The 24,596-nt window shown below is 33.3% G+C and overlaps 1 protein-coding gene across 4 annotated transcripts in view; it reads right to left on the reverse strand.

Moving 5' to 3' along the window:
- The window catches only part of ATRNL1 (attractin like 1), a 1,209,934-nt gene that overhangs the window by 539,815 nt on the left and 645,523 nt on the right, over nt 1-24,596 (reverse strand). For all 4 annotated transcript variants that reach the window (XM_027852049.1, XM_027852052.1, XM_027852050.1 and 1 more), the window contains one exon: nt 17,447-17,508. In XM_027852049.1, coding sequence (XP_027707850.1) covers nt 17,447-17,508 — 62 coding nt within the window. The remainder of the gene's footprint in view (nt 1-17,446; nt 17,509-24,596) is intronic.

Here is a 24,596-nt window from a genome sequence, read left to right on the forward strand (position 1 = left end):
AGGTAGTGGCTCAGTGCACATCTTCAAGCAAAATCTGAATGATTAGTTGGTAGGTATGTTATAGAAGGAATTCTTGTTCACATAAAAGTGGAACTAGATGGCCACTGAGGTCCCTTGCAAACCTGATATTCTATAATTCTTTTAGGGACACAGCTCATATTCCAGCTTGTCCATGAAGTCTTCTTTTCAAATCATAGCCCACAATAATCTTCCAACTGTTTATTGCTGTTATTCATGCTGCACTTCTCATTAATTGTTATTTTCTTAAGAACATATGTCCAGACTTCTAAATTAGAACTGCTTTTGAGGATCTTTCAGTCAAAAACAAAAAATTCCCCATAGCACCTAGTACATAGTAACTGCTGAGTAAATATTGACTAATTGAATGACAAATCATTTATATTTGTCTTAGGAACATATGTGCATTTTAAATTTTAATCTACTTGATATCTCTAATTTTAACACTTTGATGGTAGGTATTTAGGTATCCTAGAGATTCTTATTTTTACCATTCATTGACTTTAAAATTAATACAAAACAAAACAACACATAGACCAGCTTGATTTTTAAACCTCCTAGCTCAGATTCTGACTATTCTGGGTTAAAGATTCTGATGGATAAGTTTTTTAAATTTAAAATGCACATTCTCCCTTACTCCTCCCCTAAAATCACTAGATCTCCCTTAAAAATCAATCTTGAGACAGTCTTACAGGAACCTTAAATATATATTCTTCAAAATAGATAGTTCATTCAGAAAAAAAAAATTGTACCACTATATTAACTATAATTATAGAAATTTCATTTTAAGTAGAAAATACAGATTCATATGAAATAATTTTAAATATCTAATACTATAAATGTGCTGAAAAGTCATAATAAAAATTACCAGGGATTATTTTAATATCATTTATTTATTATTTCTTTATTTTTTTTGTAAACACAGGAAAAAATATGCAAAAAATAGAGGACCAATCAACATCAAAGTCAAACAAATAACAAAGACATTTAAAGTTTTGTTATGATATATGACATTTTCACATAAAAAATATTTGCAATTTAAAACTCTAAAAAACAAAAATAAAAAGTGATCCAAATATTTTTGTCTTTCACATGTTTAAAATCAGTATAAATACCATTAGTAAATTGCCAAATTTAAACTGCATTTATTTTTGCAACTTTGTAAGCAGTTTCTATATGTTCCTTGAAGATCTATAAGCTACATTTTATTAATAGTCTTACTGACTAGTACCCTGCAGAGACTTTGAGGACAAAATTTCAATACATAAAAACTACATTTAGATTCTACTTTCTGGAGCCAGGATGGCAGAGTAAACAGTAAATTGCTATAGCTCTCTCATATTCTCCTCCAAACAACCATAAAATAGTGTCTCAGAACAAATACTTGAACAGCAGAGCCAGCAGAAAAAAATGGGGTGAAGTGATCCTTTAGCCTGGGAGGATCAGCAAGAAAGGTCTATCTCACTCAGGTAAAAGGGACTTCTAGGACAGGAAGTGTCTCATGAAACCAGCAGCAAGCCTCACCCAGCAAACCAGTGGGAGATCCTGTACTCCATTATGGTGGAGCAGGCAAATGCCAATACCAAGCCCTCCCATGTGCCTTAGCATAGCCAGGGTAACTGGCAGACTCCAACTCTGAGAACCACCACATGCTTCAGCATAGCCCTGGGCAACCAGTAATCCTCTAGCTTGACAAAAAAGACCAGACCTCCACAAGATTCAGCACAAACCAGGGCAAATGCACATCCTCCAGGGGCAAGACCTCTACATGCTTCAGTACAACCCAGGGTAAACAGGCACACTTCAGGGGCCAGACCTCCATGTGCTTCAGTGTAGCCCTAGGGAAATGCAGAAAAACCCTACTGGGCCTCAGTACACACAAGACACCACAGCTAGGACCTCAGCTCAGGACCAGGCAAGCTGCCAGTCCTCTTATAGCTTCCAGTAGCAGAAACCAGCTGTCCATACCCTCAACAGAGCACCAGATACAAGGGTCCCCTGGGGGCCCCAGGGCAACATCAGTACAGCACTAGGTAAACAGCCAGGGCCTGCAACTACTAGCATGAGAAGCTTGAGACAGAGCACCTTTCATCCTGGGAGCAGAGATCAAATTTAAAAGAAAGGAAAAAAGGTAAAAAAAAATTGAGCAAAAAAAGAAAGAAAGAACCTGACCATAGAAAGTTGTTATAGTGAATAGGGAAGCCCAAAATACAAACTCAGAAGAGGAAAACAATGTTAAAACACTTATACACAAAATCCCAAAGAAAAATAGAAAGTGGGCTCAAGCCCAGAAATAACTTATAGCTCAAAAAATAGCTTAAAAATAACATGACAGGTAGAAGATAAATTGGGGAAAGAGCAGCTTGGAAAACTGCTTAAAAAGTAGAATTGGCCAAATAGAAAAAGAGATACAAAAATCCACTGTAGAAAACAACTCCTTAAAGAGTACAGTTGGTCAAATGTAAAAGAAAATACAAAAGCTACTTGAGGAAAACAATACCTTAAAAATTGTAATTGGGCAAGAAGAAGCTAATGACTCTATGAGACATCAAGAATCAATCAAAAAAATTCAAAAGAATTGAAAAATGGAAGAAAATGTAAAATGCCTCATGGGAAAAACAACTGACCTGAAAAATAGATCCAGAAGAGATAATAGTAGAATCACTGGACTACCTGAAAGCCACAAGCAAAAGGAAGACCTGGACAGCATCTTTCAATGAAAACTACCCTGATGTCCCGGAACAAGAGGGCAAAATAAGCATTGAAAGAATCTGCTGATCACCTTGGGAAAGAGATCTCAAAATAAAAACTCCAAGGGACATTATAACCAAATTTCAGAACTATCAGGTCAAGGAAAAATTACTACAAATAGCCAGAAAGAAAAAAAATCAAATATCAGGGAGTCACAATCAGGATTACACAGGAGTTGGCAGCTGCAACATTAAAGAATCAGAGATCATGGAAGATGATATTCCAGAAGGTAAAGAGCTACGGGTACAATCAACAATCACTATACTAGTGGGGGACCTCAACTGTCCCCTCTCAGAACTTGATAAATCAAACCAAAGAATAAACTTTCTTGTTTCTTTCTTGAAACCAAGGAAGTAAATAGAATATTTGAAAACTTAGATATGACAGGTAATTTATAGTTTTACTGACTAGTACCCTGCAGAGACTTTGAGGACAAAATTTCAATACATAAAAACTACATTTAGATTCTACATTCTGGAGAAAACTGAATGGATACAGAAAGGAATATACATTTTTCTCAGCAGCACATGGCACCTACACAAAAGCTGACCATGTAATAGGGCATAGAAACCTCAAAATTAAATGTAAAATGGCAGAAATAGTAAATGTATCCTTTTTTGGATCATAATACAGTAAAAATTACATTTAACAAAGGGCAATGGAAATATAGATTAAAAATTAGTTGGAAACTAAACAATCTAATCCTAAATAATAAGTGGGTCAAATAACAAATCATAGAAACAATCAATAATTTTATTAAAGAGAATGACAACAATGAGACAACATACTAAAATTTATGGAATGCAACCAAAGAAGTAGTTATAGGAAATTTATTTCTCTAAATTCTTACATTAACAAATTTAAAAAAAAAGAGCAGATTAAGGAATTGGTCATGCAACTAAAAAAAAATTAGAAAAAGACCAAATTAAAAATCTCCAACTGAGCACCAAATTGGAAATCCTGAAAATCAAATGTGAAATTAATAAGATTGGGAGTGAAAAAAAAAAGCAAAAAACAAACTATTGGCTTAATAAATAAATCTAGAGGTAATTTTATGGAAAAAAACCTAATAAAATAGATAATACATTGGTTCATTTAATTTAAAAGAAAGAAGAAAACCAAATATCCAGTATCAAAAATGAAAACAGTAAAATCACCACCAACGAACAAGAAATTAAAGTGATCATTAGGAAATATTTTGGCCAATTATATGCCAATAAATCTTGACAATCTGAATGAAATGGATGAATATTTACAAAAATATAAATTACCTAGATTAACAGATCTGGAAATAGTATGCCTAAGTAGCGCCATTTTAGATAAATAAATTGAATAAGCCATTAATGAACTCCCTAGGAAAAAATCACCAGGGCCAGATGGATTCATGAGTGAATTTTACCAAATATTAAAAAAAACAATTAATTCAAGTGTAACATAAACTATTTGGAAAAATAGGCAAAGAAGGAGCCCTACCAAACTCTTTTTTTGACAAAAATATGGTGCTGATACCAAAACCAGGGAGAGCTAAAACAAAGAAAGAAAAATATAGACCAATTTACCTAATGAATATTGATGCAAAAATTTTGAACCAAATACTAGCAAGGCAATTACAGCAATATATCACAAGGATTATACACTATGACAGGTGGGATTTACACCAGGAATGTAGGTTTGGTTCAAAAACTATCAATATAATTGACCATATCAATAACAAAACCAACAGAAATCATACGATCATCTCAATAGATGCTGAAAAAGCTTTTTGACAAAGTACAGCACCTATTCCTATTAAAGATAGTATAGAGCACAGGAATAAAGAGAGTCTTCCTTAAAATGATAAGCAGTATTTATCTAAAACCATCAGCAAGCATTACACATCATGGAGATATGCTAGAAGCCTTCCCAGTAAGATCAGAGGTGAAGCAAGGATGACCATTATCACCACTATTATTTAATATAGTACTAGAAATATTAATTATAGCAATGAGAAGAAAAAGACATTAGAATAGGCAATGAGGAAACAAAACTGTCACTCCCTGCAGATGATGACTTACAGAATCCTAGAACATGAAATAAAAAATTACTTGAAATAATTAACAACTATAGCAAAGTTGCAGAATATAAGAGAAACCTACATAAATCATCATCATTTCTCCTCAGGGCTTCTTAAACTTTTTCCACTTGTGATCCCTTCAGCACTTCTTAAATTATGGGTTGCAACCTCATATGGATTGCACCTGAAGTGCTGCCTTAGGTAACCAATAAAGTCCAGCAGCAAGAGATAGAAAGCAAAATTCCATTTAAAATAACTATAAACAATATAAAATACTTAGGAGTCTACCTGCCAAGACAGACCCAGGAACTATATGAACACAATTACAAAACTCTTTTCACACCAATAAAGTTAGATTTAACTAGTAGGAAAATATCAATTGCTCATGGGTAGGCTGAGCCAATATGAAAAAAATTACAATTCTCCTTAAACTAATTTATCTGTTTAGTGGCATACTAATCAAACTACCAAAAGTTATTTGATATAGCTAGAAAAAATAACAACAAAATTCATCAAGAAGAACAAAAGGTCAAAAATATCAAGGGAATTAATAAAAAAAATACAAAAGAAGGTGGCCTAGCAATACCAGGTTTCAAACTATATTATAAAGCAGTAATCATCAAAACTATCTGATACTGGTAAGAAATAGAGTGATGGATCAGTGGAATAGATTAAGTACACAAGATAGAGTAATCAATTAGATACACAAGATAGAGTAATCAAACCTAGTGTTTGACAAACCCAAAGACCTCAGCTTTAGGGATAATAACTCACTATTTGACAAAAAAATTCTGGGAAAACTGGAAAACAATAGGACACAAACTAGGTATAGAGCAACATTTCATACCATATACCAAGATAAGGTCCAAATGGGTACATGATTTAGACTTAAAGGGAGATACAGTAAGCAAACTAGAAAAGCAAGGAATAGTCTACCTACTGTTAGATCTACGGAGAGGAGAAGAATTCATGATCAAACAAGAGTTAGAGAGTATTATGAAAAGCAAAATATATAATTTGATTATATTAAATTAAAAAGCTTTTGTACAAACAAAACCAGTGCAACTGGATTAGAAGGAAAGCAGAAAGCTGGAAAAACAATCTTTACAGCAAATGTCTCTGATAAAGGCCTCATTTTTCAAATATGTAAAGAATTGAGTCAAATTCGTAAGAATATAAGTCATTCCCCAATTGATAAATGGTCAAACAATATGAACAGGAAGCTATCTATAGGCATATGAAGAAGTGCTCTAAATCACTTTTGATTAGAGAAATGCGAATTAAAACAACTCTAAGATGCCACCTCATACCTATCAGATTGGCTAATATGAAGGAAAAGGAAAATGATAAATATTGGAGAGGATGTTGGAAAATTGGGACACTGATGCACAGTTGGTGGAATTGTGAACTAATCCAACCACTCTGGAGAGTGATTTGGAACCATGCCCAAAGGGCAACCAAGCTGTATATACCCTTTGATCCAGCAAAATACCACTACTAGGTCTCTAGCCCAAAGAGATCATAAAAAAGGAAAAGGACTTAAATGTGAAAAAAATATTATAGCAGTTATTTTGTGGTGCCAAAGAATTGGAAATTGAGGGGATGTCCATCAATTGAAGAATGGCTGAATAATGGTATATGGCTGAATGTGGGTATATGAATGTGATAGAATACTACTGCTCAATAAGAAATGATGAACAGGGATTTTTCAGAAAATCCTGGAAAGACTTGTATGAAATGATGAAAAGTGAAACTAGCAGAACCAGGAAAACACTGTACACAGTATCAGCAACATTGTGTGATGATCAACTATGAACGACTCAGCTCTTCTCAGCAACAAAATGATCCAAGAAAAGTACAAAGGACTAATGAAGGAAAATGATACCCATATCCAGATAAAGAATTGATGTTCTCTGAATACAGATTGAAATATATTTTTTTCACTTTATTCTTTCTCATTTTTTTCCTTTTGATCTGTTTCTTCTTTCACAACTGTGACTAATATGGAAACATTTTTACATGGCTAATCTTCCATTTTTAAAAATTATGTTTTTGCACAACAAAAACAGAAATGTACTTTGCTTTTTGAATTTTGAAAATAATTGGGGGGTGGAGCCAAGATAGCAGAATGAAAGCAGTGACTTCATGACCTCTCCCCCAAACCCCTCCAAATACCTATAAAAAAATGGCTCTAAACAAATTCAAAAGCAGCAGAACCCACAAAAAGACAGAGTGAAACAAATTTCCAGTCCAAGACAACCTGAATGGTTGATCAGAAAGGTATATCGCCCAGGGCAGGGAGAGGAGCGCAGTTCAGTGTGGGTGCGCAGGCCGTAGTACACCTTGAGCAGGCCTCAGAGGACTGAATTGCAGGCAGCTGTGGCGGTTTCCAGACTTCTCAACCCACAAACACCAAAGACAACTTAGAAGGTCAGTGGAAAAAGTCTGTGACTGTGGTGAGAGAGAAGCTAGGTCTCAGCCATGGCGGCTGCCTCCTGAGTTTCTGGCCCACAGACTGAGGGGGAATTGAGTGGTTGATCAGAGGGGGATTGCAGGGATCTCTTTGCAAGTGCTAAGGCAGGAATCTCTTGCTTTGCCTGTGCTTGAATCTGAGTCACAGTTCTGAGGGGCAGTCCTGGGGTGAGGAGGGGTACTGGCATGGTGAAGCTTGTTGTGGCAGTGAAGAGGAAACACCTTGCCCCTTATCATACCACCTTGGAAGAACTGAAAATTTACAGGTTCCTAGAAGTATCTCTGAAAACAGCTGTACAAACCCCCAAAGCTTGGGACAGTACATTCTCCACATTGGAAGCATACTCTTACCTTAACAGAGTTTAAAACTCAAGTAATTGGATGGGATCATGAGTAAGCAGCGCAAAATGAGTCAGACTATATTATCTTATTTTGGTGACAAAGAAGATCAAAACATACAACCAGAGGAAGACAACAAAGTCAAAGCCCCTACATCCAAAGCCTCCAAGAAAAATATGAATCAGTCCTAGGCCTTGGAAGAGCTCAAAAGGAATTTTGAGAAGCAAGTAAGAGAAGTAGAGGAAAAACTGGGAAGAGAAGTGAGAGTGATGCAAGAAAATCACGAAAAACAAGTCAATAGCTTGCTAAAGGAGACCCAAAAAAATACTGAAGAAAATAACACCTTAAAAATAGCCTAACCAAAATGGCAAAAGAGGTCCATAAAGCCAGTGAGGAGAAGAATGCCCTAAAAAGCAAAATTGGCCAAATGGAAAAGGAAGCCCAGAAGATTACTGAAGAAAATACTTCCTTAAAAATTAGAATGGAGCAATTGGAAGCTAGTGACTTTATAAGAAATCAAGACACTGTAAAACAAATTCAAAAGAATGAAAAATTAGAAAACAATGTGAAATATCTCATTGGAAAAACAACTGACCTGGAAAATAGATCCTGGAGAGAGAATTTAAAAATTATTGGACTATCTGAAAGCCATGATCAAAAAAAGAGCCTAGACATCATCTTTTAAGAAATTATCAAGGAAAACTGCCCTGATAATTTAGAACCAGAGGGCAAAATAGAAATGGAAAGAATCCACCAATCTCCTCCTGAAAGAGATCCCCAAAGGAAAACTCCTAGGAATACTATAGCCAAATTCCAGAGTTCCCAGGTCAAGAAGAAAATATTACAAGCAGCCAGAAAGAAACAATTCAAGTATTGTGGAAATACAATCAGGATAACACAAGATTTAGCAGTTTCTACATTAAGGGACTGCAGGGCAGGGAATATAATATTCTGGAGGGCAAAGGAGCTAGGATTACAACCAAGAATCACCTATCAAGCAAAACTGAGTATAATCCTTCAGGGGAAAAATTCTCATTCATTAAAATAGAGGACTTTCAAGCATTCTTGATGAAAAGACCAAAGGTGAGTAGAAAATTTGACTTTCAAATACAAGACTCAAGTGGAACATAAAGAGGCAAATAGGAAAGAGAAATCATAAGAGACTTAATAAGGTTGAACTGTTTACATTCCTGCATGGAAAGATGATATTTGTAACTCATGAGACCTTTGTCATTATTAGGGTAGTTGGAGGGAAAAAATTATATGTATGTGTAGATAGATAGATGGAGCACACAGGGTGAGTTGAAAATGAAGGGGTCACATTTGGAGAATAAAATTAAGGGGTGAAAGAGGATTATACTAGGAGAAGGAGAAAGGGAGAGGTAGAATGGGGTAAATCATCTCACAAAAAAAACAGAAAAGAAAAGGCTCTTACAGTGGAGGGGAAATGGGAAGATGAGAGGGAAAGAGTGAATCTTATTCTCAGAGGATTTGACTTAAGGAGGGAATAACATACACACTCAATTGGGTATGGAAATCTGTCTTACCCTACAGGAAAATAGGGGGGGAAGGGGACAAGAGAGTAGGGGGATGATAGAGAGTAGGGCAGACTGGGAAAGGTGGTATTCAGAAGCAAATACTTCTGAGGAGGGAAAGGGTCAAAAGAAAGAATAGAATAAATGGGGGGGGCAGGATAGGATTAAGAGAAATAGAGTTAGTTTTTCACAGTGTTTTGCATAACTGCACATGTATAACCTATATTGAGTTGCTTGCCTTTTCAATGAAGGTGGGTGGGGAGGGAAGAAGGGAGAAAATTTGCAACCCAAAGTCTTAAAAAACACATGTTTAAAAAAAGTTTTCACATGCAACTGGGAAATAAGAAATACAGGAAATGGGGTACAGAAATCTATCTTGCCCTATCAGAAAATTGAAGGTGAAGGGGATAAGAGAAGGGGGGAGAGGTAGAAGGGAAGGCAGACTAGGGGAATGGGTATTCAGAATGCATGCCATTTTTGGGTGGGGGAGGGGTGAAATGGGGTGAAAATTTGGAACTCTAAATCTTGTGGAAGTAAATGTTGAAAACTAATAAATTTATTCAAAAAAATAAAAAATTTTAAAAATTTAAAAAAGTAAAAAAAAAGAAATTCCTAGTTCCCTCAAATCTTGATGGCTCAAATGCCACCACCTTTACTGATTGCCTTAGCTTTTAGTGTCTCTCTCCCAAAATTAGGTTTTATTTATTTTGTTTATATTGTGTTCATTCTCATGTATATATATTTTCTCCCAATATAATAAAAGTTCCTTGAGGGAAAAAAAGAAAATAATTATATTTTTAGTTCAGGATATTATTACAACCAAAAGATATTATTAATACAGCTCTGTTTTTGGATTATGTGTGATCACTTCACATTTTCTTGAGTATTATTATTGTCTTTTTTCATGGAGGTATTTGGACTTGTCCATTATTGAAGCACTGTCAATGTTGTTTTATCAGTTATTATCTATTCACAGCAGCATAAGATGATACTTCCTACGGTTATCAAACAGTATCTCTGTTGGGTCAAAGTATACTGAGGGTTTTTCTTTGGTAGGAAATAATGTCCTCCACTACTCTAAAACATTAGTTGTGTCACATTATTACTTGATAATGATGCTATTGACTCCCACTACGACTGTAAATCAATTTTAGTGATTAAGTTTTCATGTGCTATGTCAAACAGTTTCTAGATCTGCAACAATACTGATCTGAAATAGTTAATATATTCATTTTAATATTGTTCACATCCCCTGGAATATATTGTGTGTAAAAGGTGAATTATTTCAATCAGATTTAACTTATTTTATGTTTCTTTAAGATTTAACATTTTTAAAGGCAACTGTGTGGCACAGTAGATAGAACACTGGCCCTGGAGTCAGGAGGACCTGATACATATATATACATGTATATGTGTGTGTGTGTGTGTGTGTATATATATGTATATATAGATATGTATATATAGATATATGTATATATGTGTATATATGTATATATACACACACATATACATATATATGTGTATGTGTATATGTATATGTATATATCCATATACATAGCTGTATATATCTGTATATATGTGTATATGTATATGTATATATGCATGTATGTATGTATATGTAGGTATGTATGTATGTGTATATATATACTGTATACAAGCATACACACATATATATACACTTATATGTATATATGCATGCATATATATATATACATTTTTATAGCTCAGATTTTTGTATAGTTTAATCCTACAACAAGTTAGCAGACATTTTCATATTTTCATATAGAGATTCAATTTTTTTCACCCCTAATTCTTGTAACCTTTTGATTACCATTATTCTCTTGGTTGTCGTTTTATCTTGTCTTACTCCAAAAGTATGACCCTTTCTACTTTCTTTCTATTTTCCCCATATGACACATCAGGAAAATATATTTTACTTTTTCATTAAATTACTATTTTAATTTATTATTTCTCTTGCACATGGGAGGAAGGATTGGGATGTAATAAAAATGTTAGATCTGAAGATGTCTTTAAATATTACTTGCTAATTGTGTCATTTCATTAAGTTATTTCAATTCTTTGAAATTCCATTTCTTCATTCCTCCCCCCCCAAAAAAAGATGGGATTTAACTAGATCATTCTAGGTTCCTTTCAGTTAAATTCACTGATACAAGTATGCTTCTGTGGACTCAGAATTCTTTTGGAGATTGATGGAACTGATAACTCTTCCTATACAACATGAAGGTAGAAAAAACAGAGCATTAAAGGCAGATTAATTTAGCCAGTAAACAGAGCACAATGTCAAGTAATGAGTTATGTCAAGTAATGTCAGTTTTATCAAATATTTGAAGTCTTTTTCGCTGAGACATAGGCTAAATGATCTTGCAGTAAAGAACTTATGATATTAGAAGAAGTACTAAACTAAAAATTCTATTAATTCAATAAATTTAATCCAATTATTTGTTATTGAATTATTAAACAAATTCAGTAATTTAATCCTATTAATGAGGAAACAGGAACTGGGCTAAAGGTAACATTTCATGAGGAGACTTCCTAGATAGTGAAAATTATTAATGAAAGTAATATTGAGGAGTAGAGTGGATGATACCTCAAATAACTGAGAGAAAAAAAAAACTCTCTAAGTATCAAGTACATTAGAAGCACCCATTAACATACATATTCTATGGCAATTATACATCTTTCTAATGTGGTAATCAAGGCAGATGACCTAAGCATGTCTATGAGGTAATACACTGTTAGCCTAGTTAGATTACAGACTGTATTTGAAAGTAATAAAAAGCATTTAATTTTAAAAATACTCAAAAATTGAGATGATAAAACTATTTCTTTTTGCTTATAATATGATAATATTGTTGAAAAATCTGAAAGACTCAACTAAAAAGTTAGTTGAAACAATAATTTTAGCAAAGAAGCAGGATATAAATTAACATAAATCGTCAGTATTTCTACATATTACAAACAAAACTCTGCAAAAAGAGGCAGTAAAAATACCCCATTTAAAATAACTCTTGACCATATAAAATGCCTGAAAGTACACCTGCCAAAAAAACCCAGGAACGATGAAAATGAAATTATGAAAAAAAAATCATACAAATAAAATCAGATTTAAATAATTGGAGAGATCTTAATTGTTCAAGGGTAGGCAGGGCTAACATAATAAAAAATGACAGTTTTACTACAACTAATTTATATGTTCAATGCCCTCCAAATTAAATTAACAAAAATTATTTTACTGAATTAGTAAAAATAATAACAACATTAATTTGGAAAAAAAACAAAAAGTCAAGAATATTAAAGGAAATAATGAAAAAAGTATAAAGGAAGGTGGTTTAGCACTATCAGATCTTGAACTGTATTATATGGCAGTAATTATCAAAACTATCTGGTATTGGCTAAGAAATAGAAATATATATATCAATAGAATAAAGTAGGTATACAATTTCCAGCTGCAAATAAACATAATAATCTTGTATTTGATAAACATAAAGACCTAAGATTTTGGGATAAGAATTCATTATTTGATAAAAATTATTGTGAAAACTGGAAAGCAGTATGACACAAATGAGTAATGGACCAATTTCTCATACCATTTACCAAGATAAGGTCAAAATGGTTATATGACCTAGATATAAAGAGAGATTTTAGAAGAAAATTAGAAAACATGGAACATGTTACTTATCAGTCTTATGGATAGGTGATCAATTAATGAATAAACAAGAGATAGGGAACAAAGTTAGCTGTAAAATGGATAGTTTTGATTATAATAAACCAAAAAATATTTTGTACAAATAAAAACAAATATAGCCAAGATTAGAAGGAAAGCAGAAAATTGTGGAAAATTTTATAGACAGTTTATCAAATAAAGATCTCATATCTAAAATACATCAAGAATTTGTCAAATCATTAAGAATACAAATCATTCCCAATTAATAAATGGTCAAAGGATATGAACAGGCAGTTTTCCAATGAAGAAATCAAAACAATTTATAGACATATAAAATGCTCTAAATTATTATCGATTAGAGAAATGTGGATTAAAAAAAAACCTTGAGATACCTTTTTACACCTACAAAACTGGCAAAATTGATAGAAGGGGCAAGTGATGAATGTTGGAGAGGATGTAGAAAAATTGGGACACTAATTCATTATTGGTGGAATTGTAAAATGATCCAACCATTTTGGAGAGCAATCTGGAATTTTGCCCTAAGAGTTATTAAACTGCATATGCTCTTTTATCTACTACTACTTGGTCTATTTCCAAAGATAATTAGGGAAAAAGGAAAAGAACCCTTTATAGCAACTGCCTTTGTAGTGGCAAAGAAGTGGAAATTGCAAGGGTGCCCATTAATTGGGGAATGGCTGAAAAAGTTGTGGTATGTGATTATGATGGAATACTACTGCGCTCTAAAAAATGATGAGTTCAATGATTTTAGAAAAACATGGAAAGATTTGCATGAAATAATGAAGAGCAAAATCAATAGATCCAAGAAACAACATACACGTAACCGCAATATAGTTTTAAGAATAACTTCGAATAAATGTTATTTTGTCTATTATAAATACCCAAATTAACTACAAAAGACATATGAAGAAAGATGCAGTCTCCATCCAGAAAAAGAATTGATAAATAGTAGAATGTATAGAATAACTTTACCCACTCATGTATATATATATGTGTGTATATATATGTGTATATATATGTGTGTGTATATATATATATGTATATGTATATATATATATATATATATATATATATATATATATATATATACCTATTAGTGTTTAATGATAGCCATCTCTAGGGCAGGAGGCGGGGAGGGAAGAAAAAAGAAAAAAAACAAATTTACATTGATAATTTTGTATATTTAAAAGGAATAAAAAGTTGTGCATTGCATATTTGTGGTTTCATGTACAATTATCTTTTTTATTGCACTATATTTTGGAAATTATTGTTTTATTCCATAAATTAAAAAGAAATTTTAAAAATAAAACATTCTTAACAATTGAGGCTTTTTGATAATTCAGATTCCCCTTCTCTTTGGATTCAAATTTATGAGGTTTTATTATATTACTTCCCAATGTTCCACTCTTCTACGATATATCAAATAATTATAGAATCTTTAGATTTGTACGGAATCAGAGAGGTTATTTCAGTTCCACCATTTTATAGACTAAGACACTGATACTTAGGAAAAGTGATTTACCAGAGGCCTTAAATCTAGGTCAGCTCAAGTTGAGTATAAACTTTTGCAAGAGTGTTTGTGTATGTTCTTCAAACAAAGATTGGTCTCAACAAGTGAACTTCTAGGGACACTTATGGTACAAGGCAATTTTTTTCTGGGGAAATTACCCTCCTCTATGGCTGACCACCCTGTAACCATGGCTTGTTGGAAAGCTTTCATACTCACCTCTCCCAATTATAATAATAGAGTCTATAATAATAGTAACAATGTTGATAGCATATATTACTGACCTGAAAGAATGATGACTGTTACTGTGTATCTTGATACCCAGGGACTAAAAGGTAAGAGAACTGCCTAATGTTTCACTCTTACCAAGTACCCACATAATAGTAATTATCATTGAAATATTTGAGTAAACTTTGTTCAAATCAATTTGGGGATCTAAAATTTATAGTTAATTTAACTTTGTTTCAGCATATTTTTCTACTTGAAAAACTTTCTAACTTAGTGATGTATAGAAAATAAACTTCAAAATATTCTGGGCATTTTATTCCTCAACAATAAAACAATCTTAAAACAATTTACATTTCATTGCTTGAAGAAATTTAAATGACAAAAACACCTATCAAACGTATTTTGTCCTGCACAACAATTAGAACATTTTACTTCACTTCATATCTAATGACAGTCTAAATAAACAGAACCATCGCTAAGACAAGGTTCACATTAACACCAAATTTCTTTTACTTAATAAAATACTATTGAATTTAAAGAAGCTAACAATTTTTAAAAATCAAAGTGGGAAGCCTAAACATATTTATGCAATTTGCATATATATTCAGCTTTGTGAATTTTTATAAGATATCTGAACTTTTCAGAACTGTTCAATCCAACATTATTTTGCATCAAAGAACAGTTCTATTTTTATACATTAAGAATATTCATTCATTTGTAACTTCTATTAGTGTCCACAAACATACTGTAACCCAGCTAATAGCTTTAAAAGGTTCATTTCTATTCAGAATTACAAAGGTACAAAATGTCCAATATGTTTTGGATCATTTCCATAATTGAATCTTTATAGAAGAAAAATTTTAAATATAATTAAAACTTTGCACTGTTTTAATGTAATGCTATTTTGTTCTCTTAAGTATTGTTTTCCTTTGTAGGATGTGTACCATAGAAAAGGAATATAATGGAGACAGTATGATTAAAATGCTTGTATGTGAATCACATGTGGCAGTAATGAATGACAACATAGTTAGCATAAGAAAATCTAACTTCAAATGCTGACTTTAGAAAAACTGTCAAAAACTGTCGCCTTGAACTTTTGTTTGTTAATCTAGAAAATAGGGATAAAATACTTGCAGTAACACCTAGTAGGGCTGTTGTGAGGAAAATACTTTGAAAGCTATAAAGTTTTATATAAATGAGTTTTTATTATTTTGTATTATAATTATCTGGGTTTATATTTCATCACCCCTTACTAGATTTTAAGTTCCTAAAGGTAGTGACTGGGTATTTATCTGGTATACTGTTGGACTTGAAGTTGGAGGGACCTGAGTTAAGTTACTGCCTCAGACATTTATTAGTTGTGTTACTTTCAGCAAGTAACTTAACTTCTCTTTGACTCCATTTCCTCATCTATAAAATTGAAATGGACTTGATGACTTTAAAGAGTCTTTTCTAGGACTAAATCCTATGATCTCATGATTACATACATACATATATGCACACACATACACAGACACACACAGACATATAGATATAGATACATACATACATATGCATGTGTGTATATATAAATATAAACATATATAAAATTATATATATATATATACATACATATATAAACTGAACCATTGATTTAATTGGTGTAGGGAGCATCCAGTGAAGAACTTCCTTTACTGATGCAAATCAATCTAATTTATAGTCTTATTGGCTGGGACATTGAGAGCTTTGCCCAGGGTCACCCAGTTAGCATGTATCAAAGGCAAAATATGAACACAAGTCTTCCTGACTCTCTTTATTCACCAAATCATACTACACAGAGTAGATGTTTAATGCATTTTGGTGTTGTTGTTGAATGAAAGAATGTGTGTGTGTGTATGGAAAGAGAGGGAATGAGAGAGAGAGAGAGAGAGAGAGAGAGAGAGGGAGAGAAAGAGAGAGAGAGAGAGAGTCTTGTCTTCTACTGATCAAATCTGTCATCTTAAGAAAACTTTGTGAGGATGAAAGAAGACTTAGACTTAGGGTCAACATGAGACTTGTCCTCAAGAAGAGCTGTCACCTACCACTAAGAACCACTTGATATTTTCCTGTTTGGCCTAAGAGAGAAAAACTAGGAACAATGAGTGGAAGTTGTTGAGAGGAAAGGAAAAAGTTTGCAATTCTCTAGTCCCAAACACAGAGTAGGCTGCCTATGGAGGTGGTTGGTCCCCCTTGCTGGAAATCTTAACCCAAAGTCTGGATAACCACTTCTCAGTTGTGTTATAGAATTGATACATTTCCTGCACCAGCTGGACTACATGACCCCTTAGGTCCTTTTCAGTTCTAAAATTCCGTGATTCTTTTATCCCTCATCTAACAACACATTTACTATGTCTACATTATAAACTTCTGGAGGGTAAAGATTATATGAAATAATTTCTTTTCTGTTTCTAACAGGGTCTAGCACAGTAGGAATTCCATAAAAATCTGAAATAAATTAACTTGAATTAACTTAGGTGTGTCTACTCATAGCACTTGAAATATATGCAGTTTGTGATCATCTAATTTAGATGCCTACAAATTACCTAGGCTAAAGAACCCATATTCCTGCAAACTCATTTCCACAAAAAACCCCAAAGTATTTCTCATTATATTATAGAACAGTAAGATCTTCTATAAGACAAGGCAAGTTAGAGTTTAAGATTTCCTCTGCTCAATGAGGTGTGCACTTAAGTGAATAAATCCTTTCAATGTATGAAGTGTGATATTTTAAGGTTAAAAAATTTCTAAATGACATAAAATATTGACAGGACATAAATCACAACGCAGGCTTAACAAGTCAAAAGTCAGCAAAAGCAATTTACCTGAAGAAGGTGACAAAGAACTGCACAAGATCCATGATAGTATTGTGTTGTGAAAATGCAATCTGTAAATCAAAAGAAAAGCAAGTAAGTATAAAGTTTAGTAAATCTGTCCTTTCCCTTTAGGTTTCTAAGACTCTAAAATTGGCACTATTTTTAAAATACTTGACTTTATAATAGGAAGTTCATTTGTATCATGTTATTAGGGTATTAATTTGCATATCACTAATCATATGTGGATCTTCATAAAACATTTGCAAATGATTACATAATCTGTACTCTTTTTACATCCTTCACCATCAAACATTGGTGAGTCAATGTGATTTTCTTCACATAAATAAGAACAAATGAATAAGAGTTTCATTCAAAACTTAATAATGGATGAAATCAACCCTGTAAAAGACTGATACAATTATTTTCTCCATCTAATATCTCAGGATATTTTCAAACATAAATCATAAAGTTCCATTTAAAAGCATGGGAATAATTTTCAACTAATAAATATATGTTAAGTGCAACAATTATCAAACCCATTAATTCTCACATAAAGAAGAAAAGTACACATCATATATAACATGACATTCTAAAGAATAAAACATTGTTGTTTTAAGACCCTCAAATGATCCAAAAGAGAGTTTAGGTAGGAGAATCAGGCAAGTATTTAATACCCACTATTGCTTTCTTCAATAAGATAGCCAATAGTATGGTAATGTCTTATCTACCCAAATGATTTTATTACAAATAACTCATTAATCCTTTTTTATAATCAAAATTTGAAAAAAATAAATTTTTCCTGAAATCTCAATACAACAATTATATAGCTGGATTCTTAAATAGAATATCCCTTCTTGATGACTTAGGGTCACCACTAACAGCATTAATTAATATAACATCTAACTTTATCACATGCTTCTTCTTTCCTTTCACAAACCTGTTCTCCAGGTCTGTTGGTTTTTTTTCCTTTTCTGTGAATAGGTTGCATAGTTTTCTTGTTTTTTGTTCTTGCTTAAGCTGTTCCCTATAGACGAAATGTCTTTCTGACTTATCTCCATCTATTAAAATTGTTTCACACCTTTAAGACCCTTGAGAGGTAAATGTAGGTTTTAGGTAAAGAAAAAAATTCCTAACCATTAATGTTATTCAAAAAGTAAAATGGGCTGCCTTTTGAGAGCTAGTTGTCAAAATGTATAAGAGGATTTGACTTAGATTGAAGAAAATTGGAGTTCAAATTCAACATCATTTACTACTTATGCTTCCATGGACAAGTCATTGAAATTTTCTGCCTCAGTTTTCTCATCTGTAAAATAGGGATAACAATAGTACCTGCCTCCTAGAGTTGTTGTGTGTATAAACTGAGATATATTTGTAAAGTGTTCTGCAAAACTTAAAGTACTATAAATAGAGGGCAGAGCCAAGATGGTGGAATAAGGCAGGGATTTGCCTGAGCTCTCTTACATTCCCTTCTAAATAACTTTAAAATAATGCTTCCAAGTGAATTTTGGAGTGGTAGAACCAACAAAAGGATGGGATGAAATAACTTTCCAGCTCAAGACAACTTAGAATATCAAGAGAAAAGGTCTGCCTCACTGAGGTAAGAGTGGAGCACGTTCCAGTTGGACAGCCAGCATCAAGCCCTGTTGCAGCAAGCCAGTGCAGGCCTTGGGGGCAACTGAATCATCATCAGCAACTCCCTGATCTCTCCACCCACAGATGTGAAGAGGGACAGAAAACTAGTCATAAAGAGACTACAGGGGACATTTTGCAGGCACTCTGTTGCATTGACCAAACAACAATCTAGTTCACAGACCATGTTCGTAGTTACATGATGATGAGGAGCACTAGTACACTAGAGTGGTAGTCACAGAGGACCAGGTATCCTGGTCTTAGGTCGAAAGCAGAAAAGACAGCATGTGATCACTCACAGACCACAGCATGGGCCAGGAAAGCAGTGGACACACCTCCACCTTAGAAGAACTGAAGATTTAGCATTGAAAACAGCATGAAAAACCTGATTTGGGAAAGTGCCCTCTCTATTCCAGGAGCAGAGCCCAACTTTAGAATGAAATTAAAAGTCAATAAATAGTCTGAAAAATGAGTAAAAAACAAAAAAAAAAAGTAATCTGGCCATGGAAAGTTACTATGATGACAGGGAAGATCAAAATATAAACTCAGAAGAGGACAACTATGTCAAAACAGCTATATAGTAACCCTCAAATAAAAATGAAGATTGGTGTCAAGCCCAAAAGGAACTCCTGATTTAAAAAACATCAAATAAGAGAGACAGATGACAAGTTGAGAAAAGAAATGAGAATGATGCAAAAGAATCATGAACAAAAAGACAACAGCTTGGTTTAAAAAAAAGTATAAAAATGGGAAAAGATGTGTAAATATTCACTAAAGAAAACAACTCCTTTGAAAAATAGAATTGGCCAAATTCAAAAGGAGGTGCAAAAACTCATTGAAGAAAATAAATCCTGGGGCAGCTAGGTGGCGCAGTGGATAGAGTACTGGCTCTGAAGTTGGAGGACCTGAGTTCAAATCCGGCCTCAGACCAAACACTTGACACTTACTAGCTGGGTGACTCTGGGCAAGTCACTTAACCCCAATTGCCTAAAAAAAATAATAATTCCTTAAAAATCAGACTTGGGCAAGTGAAAGCTAATAACTCTCTGAGACATCAAGAAACAATCAAACAAAATCACAAGAATGAAAAAAAAATAGAGGAAAATGTGAAATATCTCATTGGAAAAACAACTCTCCCAGAAAGTAGATTAGGGAGAGATAATTCAAAAATTATTGGACTAGATAAAAGCCATGATAAAAAAAGAGCCTCTTCATATTTTTCAATAAGTTATCCAGAAAAACTGCCCTAATATCCTAGAATGAAACAGCAAAATAGAAATGGAAAGAATCCACCAATCACCTCCTAAAAGAGATCCCAAAATGAAAACTCCCAGGAATAGTCTAACCAAAGTCCAGAGGCTCCAGGCCAAGAACAAAATACTTTAAGCAGGCAGAAAAAAAGTAATTCAAAAATTATGGAGCCACAGTCAAGATTACACAAGATTTAGTAGCTTCTACATTAAAATTCAGAGGGTTTAGAATATGATATTCTATAAGGCAATGGAGCTAGAATTACAATCAAGAATCACTTAGCCAGTGAAAGAGTATGATTCTTCAGGGGTGGGGGGAAATGGACATTCAATGAAATAGAGGACTTTCAAGCATTCCTGATGAAAAGACCAGAGCTGAAAAGAAATTTTGATTTTGAAATACAAGACTCAAGAAAAGCATATAATAAAATTCATATGAAAGAACAAAAGATCAACAATATCAAGGGGAAAATGAAGAAAAATGAAAGAAAAATGTGAAGGAAGTTGGCCTACCAGATCTGAAACTGTATTTAATGTGATAATCATCAAAACAATGTGGTACTGGCTAAGAAATAGAGTGGAGGAGCAGTAGAATTGAATAGATACACAATATATTGTAGTGAATGACATAGTCATATAGTATTTGAGAAACTCAGAGATCCAAGCTTTTGGGATAAAAACTCATTATTTGACAAAAACTGCTGGGAAAATTGAAAAACAGTTTGGAAACTAGGTATAGACCAACATGCCATACCATATACCAAAATAAAGTCATAATGGGTACATAATTTAGACATAAAGGGTGACACCATGGTCATATGTATGGATAAGGGAAGAATTTATGACCAAACAAGAGACAGAGAATATCATGAGATGTCTAATAGGTATTTTTGATTGTATTAAATTAAAAAGGTTTTGTACAAACAGAACCAATGCAGCTACTGTTAGAAGGAAAGCAGAAAGCTGGGGGGCAAATTATACCAAGTGTCTCTGATAAAGGCCTAATTTTTCAAATACCTAAGGAAATGACCAAATTTATAAGAATACAAGTCATTTCCCAATTAATATGATATAAACAGGCAGTTTTCAGAAGAAGAAATCAAAGCTATCAATAGTCACATAAAAATGTTCTAAATCACTAATTAAAGAAATACAAATGAAAACAATTCTGAGATACCACCTTACACTTAATTATATACATGCTGTCTCCCTTATTAGAATATGAGCTCATTAAAACATGGAAAAAAATGAGAAATGTTGGAGGGGATGTAGAAAAATAGGTACATTAATTCATTGTGGGTGGATTTTATGTTTTTAAAGCATTTCCATATTATCAAGTTTGATCCAAATAGCAAATCCATGAGTTAGCTGATTTTATGCTAATGTTACAGATGAAGAAAATACGGTTTGACATCTCAATGACTGATCAAAGGCCACGAAGTTAGTTGGAATAAGGGCCACAATTAATTCCTCATAATTTAGAGCTCTTTCCAATATAGCAATCTCCAAATAAATTATTTATAAATACTTTCCATAAAAACTGTTGCATTTTTCAGCTTATTCATGATATTATATTGTTTATCACTCTGAATTCTTTTAAATGTAGATAATTCCTATTTCCATCTTGGGCCTTTTTCAGAAGTAAAAGCCCCAAACAACTTATAGGTATACATTACCAAATGAAAGGAATGAGTTCTGTGCTTCAACTTAAGTGTTTGGCATTTATATTTGTCAGTTTGTTTTAGATGATTTTAGAAGGAATTGACTTATTTTAGTAGAAATGGACAAATTACTAAAAAGATATCAGGATATCTTTCAGATATAATATAAACATTTTTTATAATTGCTCAGGTCCACCATTTAAAATATTAAGGGAATGGAAAGAGAATAAGCATTTATATAGTGCCTATTATGTGTCAGTCACTGGGCTAAGACATTTTTACAAATATTATCTCATGTGATCCTCATAACAACCTTGGGAGGTAGGTGCTATTATTATCCCCATTTTACAATTGAGGAAACTGAGACAAAAGGTTGTATGACATGCCAGGATCACACAGCTATTAAATGTCTGAGGCTGTATTTGAACTCAGGCATTCCTAACTCTTAGGAGGCAGCTAAGTGGTTCAGTGGATTCAGTGCTGGACCTGGGTCAGGAAAACCTTATTTTAAGTGTGATGTCAGACACCTAAGAGCTATGTGACTGTGAGCAAGTCACTTCACCTTTGTTTGCCTCAGATTGCTCATCTGTACAATGAACTAGAGAAGGAAATGGCAAACAATTCCAGTATCTTTACCAAGAAAATCTCAAAATGGGGTCACAAAAAGTTGGATACAACTGAAATAACAACACCAACTACAAGAAAACAACATTTTTAATTCTACTCCAACACTCTATCCACTGTGCCACCAATTGCCTGTGAAATACTAATTGAAATAAGACCTGATGAAAGATTTCAAATGGGCATAGCTTTTGTAATTCTATAGGTGAATGAGAATAAATGCTGAGGTTTTGGAAGCACTTAATAGAATTCTAAACTACCTAGATGCTCCCAAAAAATGTCTCTGTACTGCACTACACAGTGTCTCTCTGTGTGAAAGAGTAAATAGCCAAAAGATGATTTTTTTTTATTTAGGCTTCTGTTATAGATGATAAATGCTAAAGCGGCCAAAGGGCAGACTATTTACTAGTGTCATCAGATGACAGCCACAGTGAATTGTCACCTCCTATAAACACCCATATTCAATATTCAGAAACTAACTGATGACAACTACAGGCAGAAAAGAAAACAAAAAGCTAGGGTCAGCTTAAATGATATTAATGCCAAATGTACTAAAAACAATTTTGGCTTCTACATAAAACCCTTCAATATGCTATGTTCTATTTTTCCATTGGACTACAAAATTTGGCACTGAAGCATTTACTATATTTTAATAATTTTATCATGTAATTTTCATTATTCCTGATTTTAATTTGCTGACTAAAAATAAGGAACATAAAATTTAATCATCTAAGCAAGTCAAACTTTAAATGCTTATCTTTTTACTATGAGCCATCTTCCAGAATCATAATAATGCTTCTGTCATGCTTCTCTGGTAGGTATGAATGGAGATTTATATTACCAACAAATTAATTAAAATTAAAACCCCTATATCTTGACCTGATAACCCTACAGCAATGTTTAAGATATTGTAGATATTTAATACATACTTACAAATTAATTTTAATGTAGCTCCTTTAAGTGTGCTTAGAGGTGAAAGGTGAAATAGAAATGTAAGGCTATTTTACCCTACACATAGATGGATAGAGAGGAAAGGGGTAGAGGGAGAGAGGAGGAGGAGGAGGAGAAGAAGAAGAAATATTTTGAGTATAATCCGGGGGGGGTTTTAAAAAAAACTATATCTTCTTTCTAAGCACAAGTCTACCTAAGAACATTAAGAAAATTTTCAGTAGTAGTCTGTGTGTTTGCTGATGAATTATTTCAGCATGACAAATTATGAAAAAGAAAAAAGAAAAAAGAAAAAGTAGTCTCCTTTTGTCAGTGATGGCAACAATATGGTAGAAAAGGGGACAGACCACAAATTCATTTAGCTCTTGGTACTCTAAATGTGACATCCTTGTCCAACTAGTAGAAATAGTTCTAGACAATGGAATCATATCTATCTTGAGAATAGCAATATAAATGAAACCTGAAGACAAAAGAAAATTTCATCCAGTCAGAAGAATAACAGATTTTTCCATGATCTTATGCAAACTTCTTGTACTTCCTCAAAATATACACACATATTCTTGTTTTATTAAATAAAAATATCCTGATTCCTTCAGCATCTAGTACTGGCTTCTGGTATTTGGTGTCAATTTTTGGTATTTATTTTTCTGTGTACATGTCTCATCACTGCTGAAGGGATTTAAATGTCAAGTCTCTGTCAGAGAAATTCATAGGAGCTGATGAATTGAGAGGGAGAGGCAGAGAGAAAGGTAGAGAGGGAAAGAGAACAAAAATAGAGGAAGAAAACTATGATACAGAATTAGGTGGACCATCCATAGAGTTGAGCCATCAATATCTTCATTTCAAATAAACACTATTCTTGGACAATGAGGTAGACCCAGAATTGAAGCATAGCATTGAACCACAGGCAAGATTGCCTTTGGGAAATGGTGCAGTACTTTTACAGAATCCAAGCTTTTCCTTGAAACAAATATTCCTCTTTTTTTGGGGGGGGGTAAGGCAATTGGGGTTAAGCCTAGGGTCACACAGCTAGTAAGTGTCAAGTGTTTG

Source organism: Vombatus ursinus, unplaced genomic scaffold, assembly GCF_900497805.2.
Source record: "Vombatus ursinus unplaced genomic scaffold, bare-nosed wombat genome assembly UNPS02009205.1, whole genome shotgun sequence".
Classification (NCBI taxonomy): domain Eukaryota; kingdom Metazoa; phylum Chordata; class Mammalia; order Diprotodontia; family Vombatidae; genus Vombatus; species Vombatus ursinus.